This window comes from Bufo gargarizans, chromosome 2 (genome assembly GCF_014858855.1).
Source record: "Bufo gargarizans isolate SCDJY-AF-19 chromosome 2, ASM1485885v1, whole genome shotgun sequence".
In the NCBI taxonomy this organism is placed as follows: domain Eukaryota; kingdom Metazoa; phylum Chordata; class Amphibia; order Anura; family Bufonidae; genus Bufo; species Bufo gargarizans.
In genome coordinates this window covers 575,164,453-575,188,750 of record NC_058081.1, presented here as the reverse complement: position 1 = coordinate 575,188,750, position 24,298 = coordinate 575,164,453, and the positions used below count along the sequence as shown (strand labels likewise).

The 24,298-nt window shown below is 44.2% G+C and overlaps 1 protein-coding gene across 1 annotated transcript; it reads left to right on the top strand.

Annotated features, from left to right (window-relative positions):
- The first annotated feature begins 2,546 nt into the window (after nucleotides 1-2,546).
- Nucleotides 2,547-3,956, top strand: LOC122926742 (transmembrane protein 45B-like). The gene is made up of 3 exons (XM_044278213.1): nucleotides 2,547-2,736; nucleotides 2,863-3,008; nucleotides 3,410-3,956. The coding sequence occupies exons 1-3, from the start codon at nucleotides 2,650-2,652 to the stop codon at nucleotides 3,525-3,527; spliced, it is 351 nt and encodes a 116-aa protein (XP_044134148.1). The 5' UTR covers nucleotides 2,547-2,649; the 3' UTR covers nucleotides 3,528-3,956.
- The last annotated feature ends 20,342 nt before the right edge of the window (nucleotides 3,957-24,298 follow it).

Here is a 24,298-nt window from a genome sequence, read left to right as displayed (position 1 = left end):
CATTGCACTAGAAAGCATTACTATTCACAGTTCACAGTATGATATGTGTCACAAATGAAGTCTCCTTAATCCGTCCACAGTTTCTCTGGGACCCTCAACTATCAAAAGAACTGGGGGTCCCCTGGCCTCCATCCTCAAGTCAAAGCAGCTGCTTTTCCCATTGAAATCAAAGAAAAGATGTGGCAGGATAGTAGTTACAGAGCGGCAGAGCAAAAGACTGGGGGAGATTTATAAAACTGGTGTAAAGGAGAACTGGCTTAGTTGCCCATAGCAACCAATCAGATTCCACTTTTCATTTTCCAAAGGAGCTCGGAAAAATGAAAGGTGGATGATTGGTTGCTATGGGCAACTAAACCAGTTTTATTTTACACCAGTTAGATTATTTAGATTAGGTTAGATTAGATTAGGTATTAGGTTACATTATTTCCTCCACATAATATAATAATACACGTAAAAACTATTTAAAAATTGTTATTTAATGTAGAGGTTCCCTTTAAAGAGGTATTATGTAAGGTAAAGCTGAGAGGTGCATCCAGTGTCATCCTTAGTCTACATTCACACAATTTTGCGGAGCGGGTGTGGACCCATTCATTTTGTCCGCATCTGTAGTTCCCTTCCGCTACTCCCTTAAAAAATAGAGCAATTGCGGACAAGAATAGGCATTTTCTATGATAGCGGTGGCATATGCGGTCCGCAAATTGCGGGAAGCACATGGGCCTGTATGCATGTTTTGGTTATACCATGTCTCAGGTGAAGCACCTGACACCTGGCGCCTCCTCTGCTGTTTGTGATTGGCCAATTTCACACAAGAGTATTCAGTGAAAGAACTACACTCTGTCAGTACAAATGAAAAAATCTCAGTATAATGGCTTGCTCCCACGGCCGTTGCCCCTCTGTTGCCGTATCGCGGCCCACATACCGCAGGTCTGCAATACACGAGGCACTGTGTGCATTCCGCATCACTTGAATGGGTCCGCAAATCCGTAGATGCGGTGCGGAACGGAACCCTACGGAAGCACTACGGAGTGCTTTTGTGGGTTCCGTTGTGTGCCCCCGCACCGCAAAAAGATAGAACTTGGTGTATCTTTTTGCAGAACGGACGGATCGCGAACCCATTCAAGAGAATGGGTCTGCGATCCGCATGTGGCTGCCCCACGGTCAGTGCCCATGCATTCCGGACCGCAATTTGCAGGACACGGACGGGCAGCACATGTTTTTGCGGATTCCGTTTGCGGACACAATAAAAAATGGATCCGTCCTCCATTGACTTTCAATGGAGTTCATGAAGGCTCCGTCTTGGCTGTGTTAAAGATAATACAACCGGATCCGTTCATAACAGACGGAGGTGGTTGTATTATCAGTAACGGAAGCGTTTTTGCTGAACCCTGCCGGATCCAGCAAAAACGCTAGTGTGAAAGTAGCCTTAGGGTACTTTCACACTTGCGTTAAACTTTTTGAGTTCTGTCCTAATGCATTCTGAATGGAGAACAATCCGTTCAGGATGTCTTCAGTTCAGTCACTGTACGTTTTTTGGACAGAGAAAATACCGCAGCATGCTGCAGTATTTTCTCTGTCCAAAATTCCGGAACACTTGCCAGAATGCTGTATTCGGCATTACTTTCCATTGAAATGCATTATTGCCGGATCCGGCCCCGGCCCCAAGTGTTCCGGACAAAAGGATCCAGTTTTGAGGTCTGCACATGCACAGACCTTCAAAAATGTGAAAAAGATAAATACCGGATCCGTTTTTCCGGATGACAACCGGAGAGACAGATCCGGTATTGCAATGCATTTGTGAGACGGATCCACATCTGGATCCGTCTACAAATGGTATCCGTTTGCATACAGATTGTCAGTTCTGGCGACGGAACTGCCTGCCGGAATCCAACAACTCAAGTGTGAAAGTGCCCTTACATTGATTTTCATGTCTGATAGGGTTTGTTCTATTTTGCAAACCAGACACAAAAACACTGCTCGCAGCCCCAAAACGCAACTGAACTGCACTGATGTATCCTCATTGACAATGAATGGGGACAAAACTTTCAAATCCTCTGCCTGTTCTCAAAACCTGACACAGATGTGAATGTAGCCTTAGCATTCAGGACAGGAAATACCCCTGACACACTGGGGGTCATTTACAAGGACCAGCGATTCCCCCGGTCTTTGATCTCTTTCCACAATTTACCCCCCCGATGCCAGAGGATTCCGCTAATTTATGATGAGGCATGTCCCTTGTCATAAATTAGGCACACCACTGTGCCTGGAGTAAAAACGTAAAAACTACTCAAGCCCCTGATTTCAGGCATAAATGATAGTAAATTTGTCAGAGTCTGGTCCTGGATCTGCTCCCACCACTCCCGAGAGGAGAGGACGTCATAAAAATATTGTTGCACAGGCCTTCAAAAAGAAGCAAAAACTGGTTTGTACATTACCCCTACTGAGTGTATTTTTTGCATTGCATACCCTCGACAGAAATTTGCCATTTACTAATGCCCAAGTAGATGCTGAATTAAAGGGTCATGTTCACTCTGCACCTCCTTTTTTCTTGCAGGCCTCCTCTTCTACTTTCACGTACACAATCGTCCACCTCTTGACCAGCACATCCATTCCCTGCTTCTCATCGCCATATTTGGAGGTTCAATAAGTATTATGATTGAAGTGTTTTTGAGGGACAACATTGTCTTGGAAATGTTCCGCTCCAGCCTGGCAATACTCCAGGGGACCTGGTTCTGGCAGGTTGGTTTCACCACATACTGATGTTTCCAGTCATGATGCGATTCAGACAAATGTATTTTTCCTGAGCACTGAAGAAATGGTGCTGGAGGATCCTCTCATTCTTCATTCATTCTCCTCTCCTTGTAGATTGGATTTGTGCTATACCCCCTTGGACATGCCCCTGAGTGGGACCAGAGCGATCATGAGAATATAATGTTCATAACCATGTGCTTCTGCTGGCACTACGCCGTGTCCCTGATTATTATATCTGTAAATTATGGGTTGGTGTACTGGTAAGTGTGAAGAGATTATATTTTCATATTTATTTTATGTTATCATATTCTACAGCTATGTACAGAGAATATATCACTCCCTAACCCCAATGAGTTTCTCATAAAGGAAAAAAATTACGGTATTTTATTTATTGCTGATTAACCAGTATAATCAGGGATAGTCTCCATGTTGGATATTCGCAGTACAGTGATATCTCCGACAGCCGTAAAGAGTTGAATATAGCGGTAGTGCATGAGATCAATCACCGCTCCATTCACGCAGGGGATTCTGATGCCCCCATTTTTTTAGATTGATGGGGGACCCATCCTGCTGATATGTGACAAGTTTCAGTATTGGGCCACCCTGCAGCCATTACCAAACATCTGTGATTCCACTAATGGAAGCTCCACTTGTATTTCAGGTGTTTGAAAAGAAATAAGGGTCTGGCTGGAGATGTGACCATCGGTATTAGGAAATTAAACTCCAATAACCAGGGCGAGATGCAGACTGCTCTGCTCGCAGCCTCCGATGAGGAGTAAGTATTAGAAAGGGAATGAATGAGGACAAAGGATGATGGCCGCCATTTGGACCCTGAACTAAGCCTCTGCAATACATGGTGAAGCCTAGAAGATGATCTCTTCACTGTTCTTCATGTCACTTGGGTAGTGCTCACCTCATGGAGACCTCTACTCTGTACTCTGGAAGGAAGGATTCATTACACACGAGCTCTGGGTGTGGATACTTCTAGAGTTGAACTCTGAACACTGAACCAGCACTGTCCTGACACGCTATCTCCATATTACACCCCAGGGCAGAGTTCATCGTGGAGTGACATAACTTGTAGATTGTAATTTATTGAACAGACTACGTATGCTCTCCATCTGTGTAGCTTCTACATTCAGGGAATGGAAATGTGGTAATTTCTGTGGATATTTTATAACTTTTGAAGATAAAATAAATTACACTGGTGTCAAGCTGTGTCTAACGTCTAGCACATTCCCTCTGAACTATGTACCAAAAACTCTTGGAAACAAAGGTGACCAGCTGTTTATTACCCATCAGACTCCAAACATCAGATCCACCCGATTACTTTAATAATTATACAGTCTAGAGATCAGATTGTGTGTGTGTATATGTATGTGTGTGTATATATATATATATATATATATATATATATATTTATTTATTTCATTATAGTCTTAGACAATCCCTGAAGGATGAATTCAAATTGTAGTTGAGGAGGAACTGAGCAGATATACTGAATAATTTCCCACAAAACGATATAACTTTTATAGGTGTCGCTACAGGGGGGCAATTGCCCTCCCCTAGGTTATTCCTTGCCAAGCCTATATAGTGTACTGTCGTGTATTATATAGGCATCACACCCACTAGATCTTCAAGAACAAAGTGGGTCTGGGTAAAAAAAATTAGGAAAAAAAAGTTTAAAAAAAAAAGTAAAAAAAAAAAAAATTATTTCTTCTTATAGCCGCACATTTATCACTGATGAAAAAAAAAAAAAATTAAATACACTACACATGTTTGATATCACCGCGTCCGCAACTACCTGATCTCTGAAAGGGTCATGTTACTTTCCCCGCACGGTGAACGCAAAAAAAAAAAAGAAAAAAATATGATGAAATTAAAATTTTGCCCAACTCACTTGCCAAAAAAGGTAATAAAAGTGATCAAAAAAAGTTGTATGTATGCCAAAATGGTACCAATCAAACTGTCACCTCATCCCGCAAAAAATTAGCCCCTACATGAGACAATCACCTAAAAAAAATAAAAAAAATATGGCTCAGACTATGGAGACGCTAAAACATGTTTTTATTTTTTTTCTCAAATGCTATTATTGTGTTAAAGTAAAATAAATTAAAAAAAGTAGACATATTGGGTATCGCCGCGTAAGAATCTGCTCTATAAAAATATCACATGATTTAACCCCTCAGGTGAACACCATAAAAATATTAAAATAAAAACTGCCAAAAAAGCCATCATCTCATACCAAAAAAATGTATTCGGTTAGTACAATAAAAAGGTATCCCTGCATACCGCAATACTCAAATATTTTGTAATGTTATTTATATATACTTACCTTATTTTTCACCCTATAAGACGCACTTCCCCCCACCCCCAAAAGTGGGGGGAAAATAGTAGTGCGTCTTATGGGGCAAATGCTGCATTTTGCTGAATTTTCAATGATATGCCACGCCGCAATGCCACGCGGCGGGTGTATCAGCTGAGAGGGAGGAGGGGCTGGGGGCCGGCATCTGGTTTTATAATGACAGCGGGTCCTGTGCAGTGACTGTATTCTACTACACGGGCCCCGCTCACCGTATATATTCGTATCTGTAATTGTAGGCATTGTTAATGTATAAAAAATCTGGGTAATCAGCCCCTGTATTACGGTACTTACAGGCGCTCGGTAGTAGAGAGAAGGGAGGAGGCAGGCATGGGCACATGACGTAGTGACTCGCGCTGCCAGCGCCTGTCCCCCCGGCCTGCCTCCATCCTCCTCTCTGCTACCGAGCGCTTGTAAGTACCGTAATACAGGCGCTGATTACCCCGAATTTTTATACATTAACAATGTTTGCAATTACAGATACGAATATATACAGTGAGCGTGGCCCGTGTAGTAGAATACAGTCACTGCACAGGACCCGCTGTCATTATAAAACCAGATGCGACCCCCACCCCCTGTATTGGGGGTCATTCACACTACAGGGACACTGTTATGGAGGGGATCTGTGGATGACACATTGCATAAGATGCTATATATGTGTCATCCACAGATCCCCCCCCCCATAACAGTGCCATCCAGAGACCCCAATAAGAGCGATCCAGAGATCCCCCATAACAGTGTCACCCACAGATCCCCCATAACAGTGTCACCCACAGATCCCCCATAACAGTGTCACCCACAGACCACCATTAGTTCAAAATCAAAACCCACCAAAAGCACACCTTTTGGTTCAAAAAATTTTTTTCTTATTTTCCTCCTCAAAAACCTAGGTGCGTCTTATGGGCAGGTGCATCTTATAGGGCGAAAAATACGGGTATTTCGTTTTTTTCAGTAGTATGGTTAAGTGGTGACAATTATTAGTGCCCCCCCATTTTTGACTGTGGTATCTTATGTGCCCCCCACCTATATATTGTTCCTAGAGTCGCCATGCTTTTAGTTCATTAATTTACATCTCTGCTCATTTTGGGTTTTGAAGTTAAGGAGACGGTCCTATCAGTGACTGACAACCTTCCATCTATGACTGTGTATACACAGACAGCTGTCACTCACTGATAGGACCGTCTCCTTGACTTTAAAGCCCAGAATGAGCACAGATTAAAACTAATAAAATAGAAGTTTTACAGAATATTTTTTAACAGAGCTATGCGTTATCCAGCTGCTCAGCTCCTCCTGCTCTATTACAGGCTGCCTTCAGCTCAGACAGCATGTTCAATGTGACAGGCTCCCTTTAACTTCTTCCCACACTGAATCATATATGTACGGCACAGTAGGCAGGTAGTGACCCGTAATATAATGCATCACAGGTAGCCATTGGATAGGCATGGCAGCAGGGGACCTAATGAAGGTCACCAGGTCTTCCACATTTTGTATATCTATTGCTAGAAACAGGGTGAAATTGGATGGCTGTCATTTGTATTGCAGTGTATTATATCAACAATCAGATCACTAGAAGACTGAAAGAAAAGTAAAAAAAAAAAATAAAATGTATAAAATCTTTACACATATTTTAACCCTCTATTGGCATTTTGGGCCTTAGTGACCAAGCAATCTTTTTTTCATTTTTTGATCATCGCATTCCAAGAGCACAGTCACGAATGGGTTAAAGCCCGCTAGGTACAACTAGACAGAGACAGGTTAATAAGCAGTAATGATCAATCAATTAACCAATCACCGTTGCCCCTATAAGGCTGAGTTCACATGGGCGTGACAGGATTTGTTCAGGATGCGTCCCGAGTGTACTGCGGCAAACCCGTGCGAGTAGGTACCCAATTGTAGTCAGTTTTGACTGCGATTGCATTCCGTTGTTCAGTTTTTATCGCGCGGGTGCAATGTGTTTTGCACGCACATGATAAAACCTGAATGTGGTACCGAGACCCGAACTTCTTCACTGAAGTTCAGGTTTGGGTTCGGTGGTGTGTAGATGTAATTATTTTCCCTTTTAACATGGTTATAAGGAAAAATAATAGCATTTTTTAATACAGAATGCTTAGTAGAAGGTCAATTGAGGGTTAAAAAAATAAATAAAAATTAACTCGCCTCCTCCAATTGATCGTGTAGCTGCCGGTCTCCTGTTCTTTCTTCAGGACTTGTGGTGACGTCACTGAGAAAATCACATGGTCCAATCATGGTCCATCACCACGGTGATGGACCATGTGATTGGACCATGTGATGTGACGTCACCACAGGTCCTTTAGCCGGCAGCTGATGATTAAAGAAGTAAGAAGAGATTGGCAACTACGCGATCAAGAGGAGGAGGTGAGTACATTTTTTTTATTTTTTAACCCTCAATTGACCTTCTACTAAGCATTATGTATTAAAGAATGCTATTATTTTCCCTTATAACCATGTTATAAGGGGAAATAATACAGTGAATAGCATCTTAGCAACCATGCTGTGAAAATCGCACCGCATCCGCACTTGCTTGCGGATGCTTGTGATTTTCACTCAGCCACATTCACTTCTATGGGGCCTGCGTTGCGTGATAAACGCACAATATAGAGCATGCTGCAATTTTCACGCAACGCATAAGTGATGCGTGAAAATCGCCGCTCATGTGCACAGCCCCATAGAAATGAATGGGTCCGGATTCAGTGCGGGTGCAATGCGTTCACCTCACGCATTGCACCCGTGCAGAAAACTCGCCCGTGTGAACTCAGCCTAAAGCTGAGCAGGAGGAAGGAGCCAGTGTATTTTATTTTTCCCTAGGTCATGATGGAGGTAAGGTCTTACAACATTGTGCCTTACAAACCCTTCTCCAACACTCTCTCAAAGCCTTTCGTGCTTCATGTCTCTATGCCATCAGTGGCGTGCCGAGGTGGGGCAGCATGGGTGCGGTCCATCATGGGTGCCAGCTGTCAGAAGGTTGCCGGATGCAAAGAGCGTTTCCATTAATAACGATATGCTATAGTGTCGGGGAGCTGGTGGTCCTTTCACTTACTCATCGATCAGTTCCCCATGCTCCTTCCCTACTTCAGGCTGTCTGCTCCCTGCTTCAGCATTAATCCCTGTAGTGCAGGCACAGATCGTGCTCCCGCACTGTGTAGGAGGAGCGCGGGAGTCTGCCTGTGCACTCCTCCCACACAGTGTTGCAGCACGATCTGTGCCTCCAGGGGAGTGCTGAAGGTGATATGATCAGGAACAGGACAGGTTGAGTTCTTACATTACTACACGTGAGGGGCCACAGAAAGGACATAACTACAGTGAAGGGGCACAATGGGGGCATAACTACTGTGAGGGGAGGCATAGTGAGGGCATAACTACTGAGGGGGCATAATATGGCCATGACTATTGTGAATGGGGAAAAATGTGGGCATACCTACTGTGAAGGGGAACAATGTGGGCATAACTACTGTAAAGGGGCACAGTGTGGGCATAACTACTGTGAACGGGTGCAATCAGGGCATAATTACCGTGAGGGGGTGCAGTGTGGGCATAACTACTCTGAAGGGGGCACAGAGAGGACATAACTACTGCGAGGGAGGCACAATGAGGGCATAACTACTGTGAAGGGGGAACAATGAAGGGATAACTACTGAGAAAAAACACAATGTGGGCATAACTACTCTGAAGAAGGCACAGAGAAGGCATAATTACTGTGAGGGAGGCACAATGAGGGCATAACTACTGTGAGGGCGGCACAATGTCGACATGACTACGGTGAAATCGCACAATGAATGGATAACTACTGTGAGGTGAGGAACAGAGAGGGCATCTACTGTGAAAGGGCACAATTAGGACAGAACTACTGTGAGAGGGGTGCAATGTGGGCATAACTACTGTGAAAGGGCTCAATGTGGGTATAACTACTGTGAAGGGGTGCAGTGAGGACATAACTAATGTAAGGAGGCACAGTGTGGGCATAACTACTCTGAAGGGGACATAACTACCGTGGGTGCACAATGAGGACATAACTACTGTGAAGGGGCACAGAGGGCATAACTACTGTGAGTGTGGCAAAATGAAGGGGTAACTAATGTGAGGGGGCGCAAAGAAGGGATAATTACTGTGAGTGGGGGCACAATATGGGCATAATTACTGTGAGATGGACATAGTGTGGGCATAACTACTGTGAGGGAGCACAATGAGGGCATAATTACTCTGAAAGGGGCACAGGGAGGGCATGACTACTGTGAGGAGGCACGAGAGAATAAATACTATGAAGTGGCACAGAGAGGGCATAACTACTGTGAGAAGGGTACAATGAGGGCATAACTACTGTGAAGGAGGCTCAATGAAAGGATAACTACTGTGAGGGGGCACAGTGTAGGCATAACTACTGTGAGGGGGCACAATGTGGGCATAACTACTGTGAGGGGACACAATGAATGGATAACTACTGTGAGGGGGCAAATGTGGGTAAAACTACTGTGAAGGGGGCACAATGAAGGGAAAATCACTGTGAGTGGGGGCACAATGTGGGAATAACTACTGTGAGAGTGGCACAGTGTGCGCATAACTACTTTGAATGGTCATAATTAGGGCATAACTACTGTAAGGAGGCACAGTGTGGACATAACTACTCTGAAGGGGCACAGAGGGGGAATAACTACTGTGAGGGGCACAGTGTGGGCATAACTACTGTAAAGGGGTGCAATGAGGGCATAACTATTGTGAGGGGGCATAGTTCGGGCATAACTATTCTGAAGGTGCCACAGGGAGGGCATAACTACTGTGAGGGGGGATACAATGAATGGATAACTACTGTGAGGGGGCACAATATGGGTATAAATACTATGAAGGGGGCACAATGAAGGGAAAATTACTGAGTGGGGGCACAATGTGAACATAACTACTGTGAGAGAGGCACAATTTGGGCATAACTACTGTTAAGGGGCACAATGTGGGCATAACTACTGAGAAGGGGCACAGAGAGGCATAAATACTGTAAGGTGGCACAGTGGGGGCATAACTACTCTGAAGGGGAACAGAGGGGGCATAACTATTGTGGGGGCACAATGAGGGCATAACTACTGTGAGGGGGCCCAATAAAGGGATAACTACTGTGAGGGGGCACAGTGTGGTCATAACTACTATGAAAGGGGCACAATGAAGGGATAACTTCTGTGAAGGGGCAAAATATGGGCATAACTACTGTGAAGAGGGCACAATGTGGGCGTAACTACTGTGAAGAGGGCACAATGTGGGCATAACTACTGTGAAGAGGGCACAATGCAGGGATAATTACTGTAAAGAGGCGAACAGTGTAGGCATAAGTACTGTGAGGGGGTTCAATGTGGGCATAAATACTGTGAGAGGGGTACAATGTAGGCATAACTACTGTGGGGGCGCAGTGTGGGCATAACTACTGTGGTGGGGAGCAATGAGGGCATAACTACTGTGAGAGGGTGAAGTGTGGGCATAACTACTATGAAGAAGGCACAGAGAGTGCATAACTACTGTGATGGGGTACAATGAGGGCATAACTACTGTGAAGGGGGCACAATAAGGGGAAAACTACTGTGAGGGGGGCACAATGAATTGATAACTACTGTGAGAGGGGCACAATGTGGGCATAACTACTGTGAGATGGGCATAATGTGGGCATAACTACTGTGAATAGACACATAGAGGGCATAACTACTGTGAGGGAGCACAATAAGGGATAATTACTCTGAAGGGGGTACATGGAGGGCATAACTACTGTGAGGAGGCACAATGAGAGAATAAATACTATGAAGTGGCACAGAGAGGGCATAACTACTGTGAGAAGGGTACAATGAGGGCATAACTACTGTGAAGGAGGCTCAATGAAAGGATAACTACTGTGAGGGGGCACAGTGTGGCCATAACTACTCTGAAGGGGCCACAGAGAGGGCATAATTACTGTAAGGGGGCAAAATGAGGGCATAACCAATGTGAGGGGGCACAAAGGGCATAATTACTCTAAAGGGGTCACTGTGTAGGCATAACTACCGTGAGGGGGCACAATGAAGGGAAAACTACTCTGAAGGGGCCACAGAGAGGGCATAACTACTGTAAGGGGGGCACAATGAGGGCATAACTACTGTGAGGGGGGACACAATGAATGGATAACTTCTGTGAGGGGGCACAATGTGGGTATAAATACTATGAAGGGGGCACAATGAAGGGAAAACTACTCCGAAGGGGCCACAGAGAGGGCATAACTACTGTAAGGGGGGCACAATGAGGGCATAACTACTGTGAGGGAGCACATAGATGGCATAACTACTGTGAAGGGGCACAAAGAGGGCATAATTACTCTAAAGGGGGCACAGTGTAGGCATAACTGCCGTGAGGGGGCACAATGTGAGCATAACTACTGTGGTGGGGAGCAATGAGGGCATAACTACTGTGAGAGGTGGAAATGTGGGCATAACTACTATGAAGGAGGCACAGAGAGGGCATAACTACTGTGATGTGGTAAAATGAGGGCATAACTACTGTGAAGGGGGTACAATGAAAGGAAAACTACTGTGAAGAAGGCACAATAATTACTTTGAAGGGGTGAACAATGTAGGCATAAGTACTGTGAGGGGACTCAATTTTGGTATAAATACTGTGAGAGGGGCACAATGTAGGCATAACTACTGTGGGGGCGCAATGTGAGCACAACTATTGTGGTGGGGGCGCAATGAGGGCATAACTACTGTGAGAGGGTGAAGTGTGGGCATAACTACTATGAAGGAGACACAGAGAGGCCATAACTACTGTGATGGGGTACAATGAGGGCATAACTATTATGAAGGGGGTACAACGAAAGGAAAACTACTGTGAGGGGGGCACAATGAATTGATAACTACTGTGAGAAGGGCACAATGTGGGCATATCTACTGTGAAGTGGCACAGTGTGGGCATAACAATTGTGAAGGGGCACTGTATGGGTAGAACTACTGTAAAGGGGTGCAGTGTGGGCATAACTACTCTGAAAGGGGCACCGAGAGGGCACAACTACTGTTAAGGGGCAAAGAGAGGGCATAACTTCTGTGAAGGAGCACAATTAGGGCATAACTAATGTGAGGGGCACAATTACTCTGAAGGAGGCACAATGAGGGCATAACTACTGTGAGAAGGGCACAATGTGGGCATAACTACTGTGAAGCGGCACAGTGTGGGCATAACAATTGTGAGGGGGCACTGTATGGGTAAAACTACTGTGAAGGGGTGCAGTGTGGGCATAACTACTCTGAAAGGGGCACAGAGAGGGCACAACTACTGTTAGGGGGCAAAAAGAGGGCATAACTTCTCTGAAAGAGCACAGAGAGGGCATAACTACTGTGAAGGAGCCCAATTAGGGCATAACTAATGTGAGGGGCACAATTACTCTGAAGGAGGCACAATGAGGGCATAACTACTGTGAGGGGGTCACAATGATAACTAATGTAAAGGGGCACAAAGAGGGCATAATTACTGTGAGGGGGCACAATGAGACCATAACTACTGTGAGGGGGGCACAATGAGGGCATAGCTATTGTAAAGAGGCACAGAGAGTGCATAACTACTGTGATGGGGGCATGATAAGGGCATAACTACGCTGAGGGGGCTCAGTGTGGGCATAACTACTGTGAGTGTATTTGTGATGGTAACGTGGCTTCCATTTCACTATGATGATGCATTTCACCCAGCAAGTAGCCCCTGGCTGGCCTTCCCCAATGAGAATGATGGGGAAACCTTCTCAAGGAGATACAGTGACCCCTCACTTCCTGCTCTTGCCGAACAAGGTGGTATGTTTTGGAAGCCTTGCAGTCCCCCAACCTGCCCTCAGTTTCTTCGCCTCTGGACAGCGGAAAAGTGCAGAGTATCCAGATGCCAGGTCAGTTCACTCTTCAAAACTGCATGTACTCTGAATGAGCCTGGATAACTCAGTCAGTAGAGCATCTGACTCAGTTCAGACGATCAAAGATTCAGGTCGCTGTTGAGTTCACTCATGCTCCAGGTGCTGATGGTGATTTTTTGTTCAGTATGTTGCATACAGCTAGTAATACCACCTTCTCCTTGCCCTAGGTAAGTACGGCAGACATTGTGAGTAGGGATGATCGAATCGACTTCAGATGCTTCATGCAAAATTGATTTGCACAAAACTTTGTTGTAATACTGTAAGGAGCTGGAGCTCCTTACAGTATTAGAATGTATTGGCTCCAATGAGCCGAAGTTATATTCGGTACAGAGTTATATTCGAGTTCGGTTCCAAGGTTTTTTACAGTAATAATTCACTACGTTTTTACACAAAGTCTCGCGAGACTTCGCAAAGTAATAACTTCGGCTCATCGGAGCCAATACATTCTAATACTGTATAGAGCTCCCGCTCCTTACAGTATTACAACAAAGTTTTGTGCAAATCAACTTTGCATGAAGCATCTGAAGTCGATTCGCTCATCCCTAATTGTGTTTTCTGGGAGATGTCTCTGTTCTGGCTATGTTGTGGTCACCTCCAGAGTTCTCATACTATGTTCTCTTCTTAGATGTCTGGCTATCATAGAGACTCCAGGAAGGAGTCTAGGAAAGAGACATTTGCTTCTGGCGCCTGCACTACCTGTTCATCAAAGACTTCATTCTCTGCAAAATGATTCCTGGGAATGTTTTGTTTTTGTGTTAAGATAATTTTCTTTTGTTTCTGCAGCCTCTCAATCCTGCACAGATCCAAGCTGCACAAGCTGAGAGCACGGTGGACTTGAATGCAAAGTAAGCCGTTTGACAATCCATATGGTCTTCAATCACACTACCGATGCAAGGTGTCTTTTACTATTGTTCATGATGAATGTATTATGCACGGCACCTAGCAAATAAGGAAGGATCTACGTTCTGTGTGAACACGGCTGATTGGCGGGCTGCCAATGTACAGTACTATCCAAGACCCATTTCTGTAACCTGCTGCTGCTCCCAGGGTCAGACAATTCCTTCCAGATGCCTTTTTTCCCAATGCAATCAAGAATCCAGTTTTTCAGCTCCTCTAGGGATTGTTGAAAAAGGCAGCATTAGGGCTCGTTCACACGACCATATGGCTATTTCAGTGTTTTGCAGGCCGTTTTTAATGGATCAGTTTTTCAGTTTTTTGTTTCAGTAGTGTTTCCGGTTCCGTTCCATTTTTCCGTATGGCATATACAGTATACTGTAATCACATAGAAAAAATTGGGCTGGGCATAACATTTTCTATAGATGGTTCCACAAAAACGAAATGGATACAGAAGTCATACATACATTCCATATGTGTTCCGTTTTTTTTGCGGACCCATTGACTTGAATGAAGCCACAGAACGTGATTTGCGGGCAATAATAGGACGTGTTCTATCTTTGAACGGAAAAACGGAAACAGAATGCATACGGAGTACATTCCATTTTTTTTTTTTTGAGGAACCATTGAAATGAACACAAAAAAAAGTGCCATCTTCAGAAACCAATTTAAAATGTGGACTATTTGATGTGTTTTGGATGGAAACATTTTTGTGACCAAAATACATCTCTACCTGCACATTCCCATGTTGCCCAGCCACCGGAAATCCCAATTCACTTATTTGCACTTCTGCTTTCTTCTACTCCCAAGGTGTTGCTAAGAGTACAGTGTTTGATAGTCTCCCAAAGGATGCAAGGTGTTGCTGACACCCTATACTTAGATGATTGGTATAATCCAAACATTATTTCCTGATGGATCTGCACACAACCATGCAGGTGTTACAAGCTAATGGCTCCCTAATCAATTACAAGAAGTCACAGTGAGTCAGAAACTTAAATACCTGGTTTCATCAGAAACTCTCTTCAGCTAACAATAAAGTTGTCTTCAGAGAGAAGACATGCAATCCTGACAGTGGTGACTCTAGGAACAATATATTGAGGGGGGGCACATAAGATACCACAGTAAAAAATGGGGGGCACTAATAATTGTCACCAATTAATCATACTACTGAAAAAAACGAAATAAGTATATATAAATAAGATTACAAAATACAAGAGTATTGCAGTATGCAGGGATACCTTTTTATTGTACTCACCTAATACATTTTTTTGTGTATGAGATGACAGTTTGATTGGCACTATTTTAGGGTGCATATGACTTTTTGATCGCTTGGTATTACACTTTTTGTGATGTAAGGTGACAAAAAAATTGCTTTTTTAGCACAGTTTTTATTTTTTATGGTGCTCACCTGAGGGGTTAAGTCATGTGATATTTTTATAGAGCAGGTTCTTACGGACGCGGTGATACCTAATTTGTCTACTTTTTATTTATTTATTTCACTTGAGCACAATAATAGCAGTTTTGAAGCAAAAAAAATCATATTTTAGTATCTCCATTGTCTGAGAGTGATAATTTTTTATTTTTTTGGGGCCGATTGTCTTAGGTAGGGTCAAATTTTTTGCGGGATAAGATGGCGGTTTGATTGGTACTATTTTGGGGAGCATACGCCTTTTTGATCGCTTGGTATTACACTTCTTGTGATGTAAGGTGACAAAAAATGGCTTTTGTTTACACAGTTTTTTTTTTTGTTTTTTTTACGGTGTTCACCTGTGATATTTTTATAGAGCAGGTACTTACAGACGTGGAAATACCTCATATGTCTATTTTTTTATTTTTTTATTTTACTTTAACACAATAAAAGCATTTTAGAAAAAGAAACATGTTTTAGTGTCTCCATAGTCTGAGAGACATTTTTTTAAATATTTTTGGGCGATTGTCTCATGTAGGAGATCATTTTTTGTGGGATGAGGTGACGGTTTGATTGGTACCATTTTGGCGTACATACAAGTTTTTTAATCACTTTTATTACCTTTTCTGGGAACTGAGGTGGGCAAAATTTAAATTTCATCATAGTTTTAACTTTTTTTATATGGCGTTCACCATGCGGGGAAAGTAACATGAACCCTTCAGAGATCAAGTAATTACAGACGCGGTGATATCAAATATATGTGTAGTGCATTTTATTTTTAATCAGCGATAAATGTGTGGCTATAAGAAGAATTTATTAATTTTGTTTAACCTTTTTTCCACTTTTTTTTTTTTTTTTTACCCAGACCCACTTGGTTCTTGAAGATCCTGTGGGTTTGATGCCTGTATAATAAACTACAGTACACTATATATGATCCGGCTTAGCTATACCATGTCAAGCCGGAAGCCTGTGAAAGCGTCCGGTTGCCATGGTAACCATCAGATGCTGCCACAACAGAGCAGCGGCTGATGAGGGAGGGAGGGAGCCCCCTCTCTCTGTGATCCCATAAAGTATCAGGTGTCTGCAATGGCACAGCAGCGCCCGATGGGAGAGGGAGGGAGCTCCCACCGGAGAGGGAGGGAGCTCCCACCCTGTTAACCCGTTCCATACAGTGGTGCCAACACTGATGTTGGTTGTTTCATGCAGAGTGTCAGCTGTGAGACACTCTGAGAAACCGCTCGGCCATCCTGAAAATGGGGGAAGTGTGGGGGGGGATTGCGCGAGGTGGTTCGCCCGCCCATCCATAAAAGGAGGAGGGGGCAAATTGAGGGCTGCGGGGGATATTATATATACATTTGAGAAGGTTCTGATCCCCACAGTCACGGACTGCAGGGATCTGAACCTGTCAGCCGGCATTAGGATTGTCTGATTGGCTAGTCTGTACAGACTAGCCAATCGGAGAGATCGCTGGCCCAGAACCGCCCTCATTGGTCCCAGGCTGGTTAGCTGAGATCCCTGGCTGTGTGTAACAGCCGGGGTCTCAGCACAGACATGGTGACAGTTTAATGCCATGACCCAGCGGAGGGGGTGGGGGCAAGGAATAACCTGGGGGGGTTATTCCTTGCCCCCCTGTAGTGATGCCTATGAATCCTGAAGGGGGCAAGTCAGACTGGCCTTAGCTTACGTCCAACCATAGGCTACTTTCACACTAGCGTTTTTTGGCTTTCCTTTTGCGAGATCCATTCAGGGGTCTCAAAAGCGGTCCAAAATTGATCAGTTTTGCCCTAATGCCTTCTGAATGGAAAAAGATCAGCTCAGAATGCATCAGTTTGCCTCCATTCAGTCACCAATCCACTCTGGAGCGGACACCAAAACGCTGCTTGAAGCGTTTTGATGTCCGCCTGATGAAGCAGAGCCAAACTGATCCGTCCTGGGTCACAATGTAAGTCAATGGGGACGGATCCGTGTTCTCTGACACAATCTGGTACAATAGAAAACTGATCCGTCCCCCATTGAATTTTAAAGGTGTTCAAGACGTATCCGTCATGGCTATAGAAGACATAATACAACCGGATCTGTTCATGACGGATGCATGCGGTTGTATTATTGTAACGGAAGCGTTTTTTCAGATCCATGACGGATCCGCAAAAAATGCTAGTGTGAAAGTAGCCTTACCCTTGCAACCACCAACTGCTTGTTTAGTCAAGCTCATTTACCAAATGATTCATTTCAATAAACAGCCTGCAAGGAGCTTAATCCAGGGGAGTGGAGCCTCAACTCTACAATCTTCTTTTGTATCGTTAAGAAGTAAAGAGAAGGCCAAACAAAACAAAACAAACAAAAAAAAAATGCTCTGGATGCTTAGAGCGACAGAGGAAGAACTAAAATATCCAACTTTGCTTTCTGTATGGCTCTCACCATGTTCTAGTATCAGATGATTTATCAATCAGCTGGAAGGAGAAACTGGTATATGTATATTGCAATAGCTTCTACTTTTGACAAGAGTCTAGAGAAGCAGACAGAAGTCATAGCCATTCTCCCATGAGGGACTCATGTGGTCACTCTCAAAGAACAGTTTCTGGAGTCTGCCAGGCATTTTGGACTTTCTCTTCCAAAAGACGCTCCTTTATCTTCATCTATACAAGCAAGGCCGGCGGTGTGTGGACGGGCAAACTGGGTAATTGCCCATGGCCCCCTGCTTCAGTGCTGCTAAACGTGGGGCGGCAGACTGCTGAACAATTGGGACTCTGTGTTACTGAAGGGTCTGGTCTCTGGTTCCCTGGCTTAAGAGTCCCTGCTCCGACTCCATATATCAGTACCCAAAAAAATATATAAAATGATACCTCTGATATATATATAAATGTATAATAAATGGGAAACTAGTACAAAGGTTTTTAGCCGTAATATACTTTTAGCAGTTTAAGGCTACATGCACACAAACGTTGTTTGTTTCTATGTCCGTTCCATTTTTTTTGAGGATAGGATGCGGGCCCATTCATTTCAATGGGTCCGCAAAAAATGCATACAGCACAGTGTGCTGTCCGCATCAGTATCTCCATTCCGTAGCCCCGCAAAAAAATTGAACATGTCCTATTGTTGTCCGTTTTAGGCATTGTTACAATAGAGCCACAAAAAAAAAAAAAAATGATCTGCAATTTGCGGACCGCAAAACACATACGGCTGTGTGCATGTAGCCTAACATGGAGCTCTATAGCTCAGTGGTTAAGGTTCTTGCCTTTAATGTAGATGGTTGTGAGTTGAAATCCCAGCAGAGACATTTTAAAACCAGAGGCTAAATAAACTCAAATACACAGTGTCTCCCACAGAGAAAAGTTTGATTTTATTGAAAACACAAAATGGAGCAAAACGTAAAATATGATCAAATAACACCCATGCTAATCAGTATTGTTGTAATCAGTATTTTTTGTTGGGAAAGGCGGCAACCTTAACAGCGCTCCCGCTCAGGACCTCTATATGCCCACTCACTGCAGCAAGCCCAGCCTCAGTCAGTGCTCAAAATGCCAGGACTCACTTTTGGAAAAATATTTTTTTTCTTTTCATCGTGATATTCTGACCCCCATTACTTTTTTATAGTTATGTCTACGGAGATGTATGGGGGCTAATTTTTTGTAGGACGATCTGTTATTTTTGACAATACCATTTTGGGGTGTGTATCACTTTTTATTCCATTTTTATGGGAGATAAAGTGATGGAAAAACAGCAAATCGGCATTATTATATTTTAATAATACAGGCGTTTTCACATGACTTAAATTTTTAAGTATTTTTTATATTTTCAAAACTTTTTATTTTTACTTTTTGTTAGGTCCCCAAGTGGACCACAACATGCAATCATCAGATTGCAATTTATACAGAATAATGGAAATTGCTTCATTATTCTGTATAGAAATGACTATCACAGTTAAATGCTGCCACCTAGTGGCCTGAACTGGGTTATACTAATAATGAGCCTGGAAGCCTAATACAGGCTGTGGCTCATTATTCGAACAGGGTATTTTCCCTGATCTCCACTGGGGGAAAGTGCACCGAAACAGGAGCACTGTTGCTGCTGGTTTTTAACACTCTCAGATGCCGTGGTGACATTTGACCATGGCATCAGAGTGGTTATATGTCCAGGTCTTTCAAACATGCAGACTTGTGTGTTCTTTTTACGTCATTGTGCCAATATTGTATGTGAGTGAGCAATTACCGCAGATCGTGGACATTGGCCTTGGGTACCTGCTGTATGAAACAGCAGGTACCCGGTTGCTATGGCACCCACTCCGCTCCAGAGCGGGTACCATCTTTAAAGGGGTTCTCTGGAAAACAAAACTAAATTAAAAAAATAAATATGTCATAGTAAAAACATTATAAGTACCTTTATTTATCAAAAGAAGCTCGTTTTCCCTAGGGAGTTATCCATTTCCATTATTCTGTATAAATTGGCTCCAGTACACTCACTAGGACGGACTGCGTCAACACCAGCAGCTCGAGACACTGTTCATCTGGAGGTAACAGCTACTTTCTGGTTGAGCTGACTGCTAGTGAGACGTGATCGCGCATATTAGAGCATTCGCACTGTGCTTAGGCAGTTCCCAGTGAAGAGGAAGGGAGAAAACAGTTCTCTAGAGACTGTGTTTGCGATCTGTCTCAGGCACCTGGCAGGGCTCTGAAGCGGCAATTTTAAAAGCAATCTACTCTTATCATAGTTTGTGCTGTGCCCTGTCAGCCTGACAGGAGCGAGGGAGGCCAGCTACATCGTCAGCTGCTGGCTGTGTAAGCTAGTCATTTCTGTTCCCAGTAAAAAATAAATATATAAAAAAGGCTAATTTATTAATTTAAATATATACATATATATTTGCACACAATTTGTGATTTTTTTTTACTTTTTATAGTAAAAAGTCTATTTTCTTTAAATATTATGAACAAATAGATAAAAACCATTTATATTTTTTTATACAATTACACAGATATATACTTTTTTATTCATATCTGAATGTGTGTATGTTACCTTTACCTACGTTGGAGTGCTGCCTCATCCTTTGTTTGTTGGAATCTATATGTGTGTATGACTATATATAATACATTTAATATATACATATAATAGTATACGCTAACAAAGATATATATATATATATATATATAGAAAAGAAAATTGATGGCGGCACTGGAAAAAGCAGATTGGGTGCTAGGTCCAGGGATGTAGCGGCTTACCCCGTCTGATGTAGATGAAGAAACGGACAGCACTCCAAGTAAAAATCAGTGATCTTTTTATTCACCCATGTGGGTAGCAGCAACGTTTCGGCTCATGCAAGAGAAAAAGGCTTGAAAAAGGCTCTTGCATGAGCCGAAACGTTGCTGCTACCCACATGGGTGAATAAAAAGATCACTGATTTTTACTTGGAGTGCTGTCCGTTTCTTCATCTATATATATATATATATATATATAGTGCCTTGCAAAAGTATTCACCCCCCACCCACCCTGACTTTTTTCGTGTTTTGTTACAGCTTTAAATTCAATGTTTGGTTAATCTGAATTTTATGTGATGGATCAGAAAACAATAGTCTAAGCTGGTAAAGTGAAATGAGAAAAAAAAAAATATATATAAATAAAACTAAGCTCTGGTACAACTAATTACCTTCAGAAGTCACAATTAGTGAAATGATGTCCACCTGTGTGCAATCTAAGTGTCACATGATCTGTCATTACATATACACACTTATTTTTTTAAAGGCCCCAGAGGCTGCAACACCTAAGCAAGAGGCATCACTAACCAAACACTGCCATAAAGACCAAGGAACTCTCCAAACAAGTAAGGGACAATGTTGTTGAGAAGTCATGGTTAGGTTATAAAATATTATCCAAATCTTTGAGTGTGGCTTAACTTGCCTAGTATTTTTTGTTGGGAAAGGTGGCAACCCTAGCTCATGTAAATACTTAACTTGTACGAGTAGGTAACACAGGATATACTATCCAGTGATAGAGCAATTACTGTGCCTATGGAAACGGGCAATGCGACCGGCTGTGCCGTATCCAGTGGTTATGCAATTACGCCACCCTTAAAGGGAGGTAATGTGACAGGTTGTACAGTATGCAGTGGTCGTACAATTACGCTGCCTATTGAGTGTGTAATGCGACCGGCTGAACAGTATGCAGTGGTAGTGCATTTATACCACCTAAGAGAGAGGGGGCAATGCTAAAGAGTGTGAGGCATCCAGTGGTAATTACTACACCCGAGGAGTGAGCAACACGACAGGATGCACGGTATACGTGGGTAGTGCAATTAGTCCGTCTATGGATGGAAGGACATATGACAGGACGCACGGTATACATTGGTAGTGCCATTACTCCATCTATGGGAGTTGGGGAATATGGATGTACAGATGTACAGCAACCAGTAGTAGTGCAACTACTCCACTTAAAGGGGTTGTCCGGGTTCAGAGCTGAACCCGGACATCCCTCCATTTTCACACCGGCAGCACCCCTGACATGAGCATCGGAGCAGTTCATGCTCCGATGCTCTCCTTTGCCCTGCCCTTTGCCCTGCATTTTTTTTAGATCCGGTGACGTACCGGGGCTCTCCATGGGGCTGCCAGGAACCCCGGTGACGTCCCCGGCACCGATGGGCTGGATTCAGCTCTGCCCTAGCCAGTAAAACAGCTAGGACAGAGCTAAATCCCGCCCCTCAGAGCCGGTGACGTCACCGAACACACTGCCGGGCGGAAGTTTCCGCCTGGCAGTGTGTTATTGTAAATAAAAGATTGCTTGCCCTACGCGATTCTGCGCAGGGCAAGGGAGCAAATCGGAGCATGAGATGCTCCGATGCTAGCCTCAGGGGGGCTGTCTGGGTGAAAATAAGGGTATGTCCGGGTTTAAGGAAGGGGGAATGCAGCACCACACTCGGCACTTGATAGTGCCAGGGTAACTTATTATTTATTTATTTTAATATAAACATATAGACGTGTATTCGAAAACTGGAACCCCTAGCCCTAACTGGAGGCAAGAAGAGGTTAATTTTAAACTACACAGCCATGTAATAAGGAAGCCAGCCTCAGTAAGGTGGCAGGCAAGGAAGGGTTAATAAAAAAAAATAAAAAAAATTCTTGAGGACTGGGGGCAGAAGCTCAGTAGGCTCCTGGGGGAGGGGGACATCAGGGCTGTGAAGATTTTGCGCCCAGGGGGCAGTTCCGGCTCCCCCATACACAGGAATTGAAGTTGCGGTCTAGTAGGCCGCGAAGCCGGGGACTCGCGTAGCAGCGAGCCGACTGGAAGGACTTCGGGTCGGGACGAAGAGCCATGAGATGGGCGAATCCTTTGAATCAAGAGACCTGGGACGGGCATACATGATGCCCGGTAGGCCCGAGCAGCGGGCTGGGAAACGCTATCGGCCGTCCCTGGAGGGAAGGGGGTGGGTAAGGGGGGCCGCAAAGGAGAAAACCCAGGCCGGGAGGTAAAGCAGGCTGAAACGAGCACTTCAGCGAAATGGGGGAGAAAGAGAGGAATGGAGAGGAGGGGTGAGTGACAGAGGGAGGTGGTGGATGGTGGGGGTTTATACTTACCCTGTGTTCACCATACCCACCCCATCTTCCTTCTCTTCACGCCCTCCTTGGGGAACCAGCAGGGTCACCTCCTCAGCCATTAGCACTGAAGTGGCAGTGAGGCTGAAGTGGAGGGGGGTACTGCAGAAATGCAGGTGAACCCATGGCTGGTGGGATGCAGGGGAGCTGGGCTGCCCTGGTTCACTTTGCCTTCTTGGGGGAGGTCGGGCGGTCAGGGGAACTGACACCGGCCTTCCTCCACGGCTAAACAGAGAGGCAAAGCTTCTCTGTTTCCCATACCTAAAGGTGAAGAAAGTAAAATAAGAAAATAAAAAAACGGTAGCAGCAAGGAGGTCTGCCTCCTACAGACAATAAGTAATAAACTAAATAACTTTTTTTTTGCCTAGTGTCGCCTCCTAGTGGCAGCAGCAGCTATACCCATGGTGTCCTGTGTCCCCCAATGATACGAGCAAGAAAATGTATTTACCTGTAATTGACGGAGGTCCAACTCCCGGCACCCCCACTGATCAGCTTTAAAATGGCATTCTTTTCACCGTTTACCTGCTCGGCAATGTTGATGGCGCACAGGTGTAATTACAGCTCCTCCGTCCCATTCACTGGTACAGAGCAATTGTAAATACACTCCATCTCATTCAAGGGTATAGCACGAAGGTGCTGTAATTACACTGCTCACTGCTGCAATTTCAACGATTAGCAGGTAAAATGTGAAGCGAATTCATCACTGCTTTCTCTTAAAACAGCTAATCGTCAGGGGGTGCCGGGAGTTGGACCCCCACCAATCTGGTTCTGATAATCTATGCTGGAGATACGTCATCAACGTAGAGAACCAGACAACCCATTTCAGTGTTCTGTACTGCTCAATTAAGTCCTTTTATTGAATGCTAAGGGGTTAAACTCCCCTTTTAAGCAGGCACAATTATGGCAAGATGCTATTCAGTCACGTTCTAATATTGTGCTAGTGCAAGCAGCTAATTTGTTATGAGCAGATACCTCTAATCGCCGCTTGTTCCCCCGTAGGCTTCATTCACCATCTTAAAAAATGCCAAACTGGAGTGTTTATAGGCATTAAAAACACATATGCGGATTCTGCAGACGGATCCAGGCCCATTCAACTTGAATGGGTCCGTGATCTATCCGCACCGCAAAACAATAGAACATGTTTTTTGCTGTGCGGAGGCACGGAGAGAAACCCCACGGAAGCACTCCGTATTGTTTCCGTGCCTCCGTTCCACACCTGCCGGCGGTTTGCGGACCCATTCAAGTAAATGGGTTCGCATCCGTTATGCGGGGTGCACACGGCTGGTGCCCGCATATTGCGGACCCACTGTTTGTGGGCTGCAATACAGGAACGGCCGGGCTACAGCCGTGTGCAGGAGCCCTGGCGGTGAGGAAAAACAGGAAGAGTCACCTGT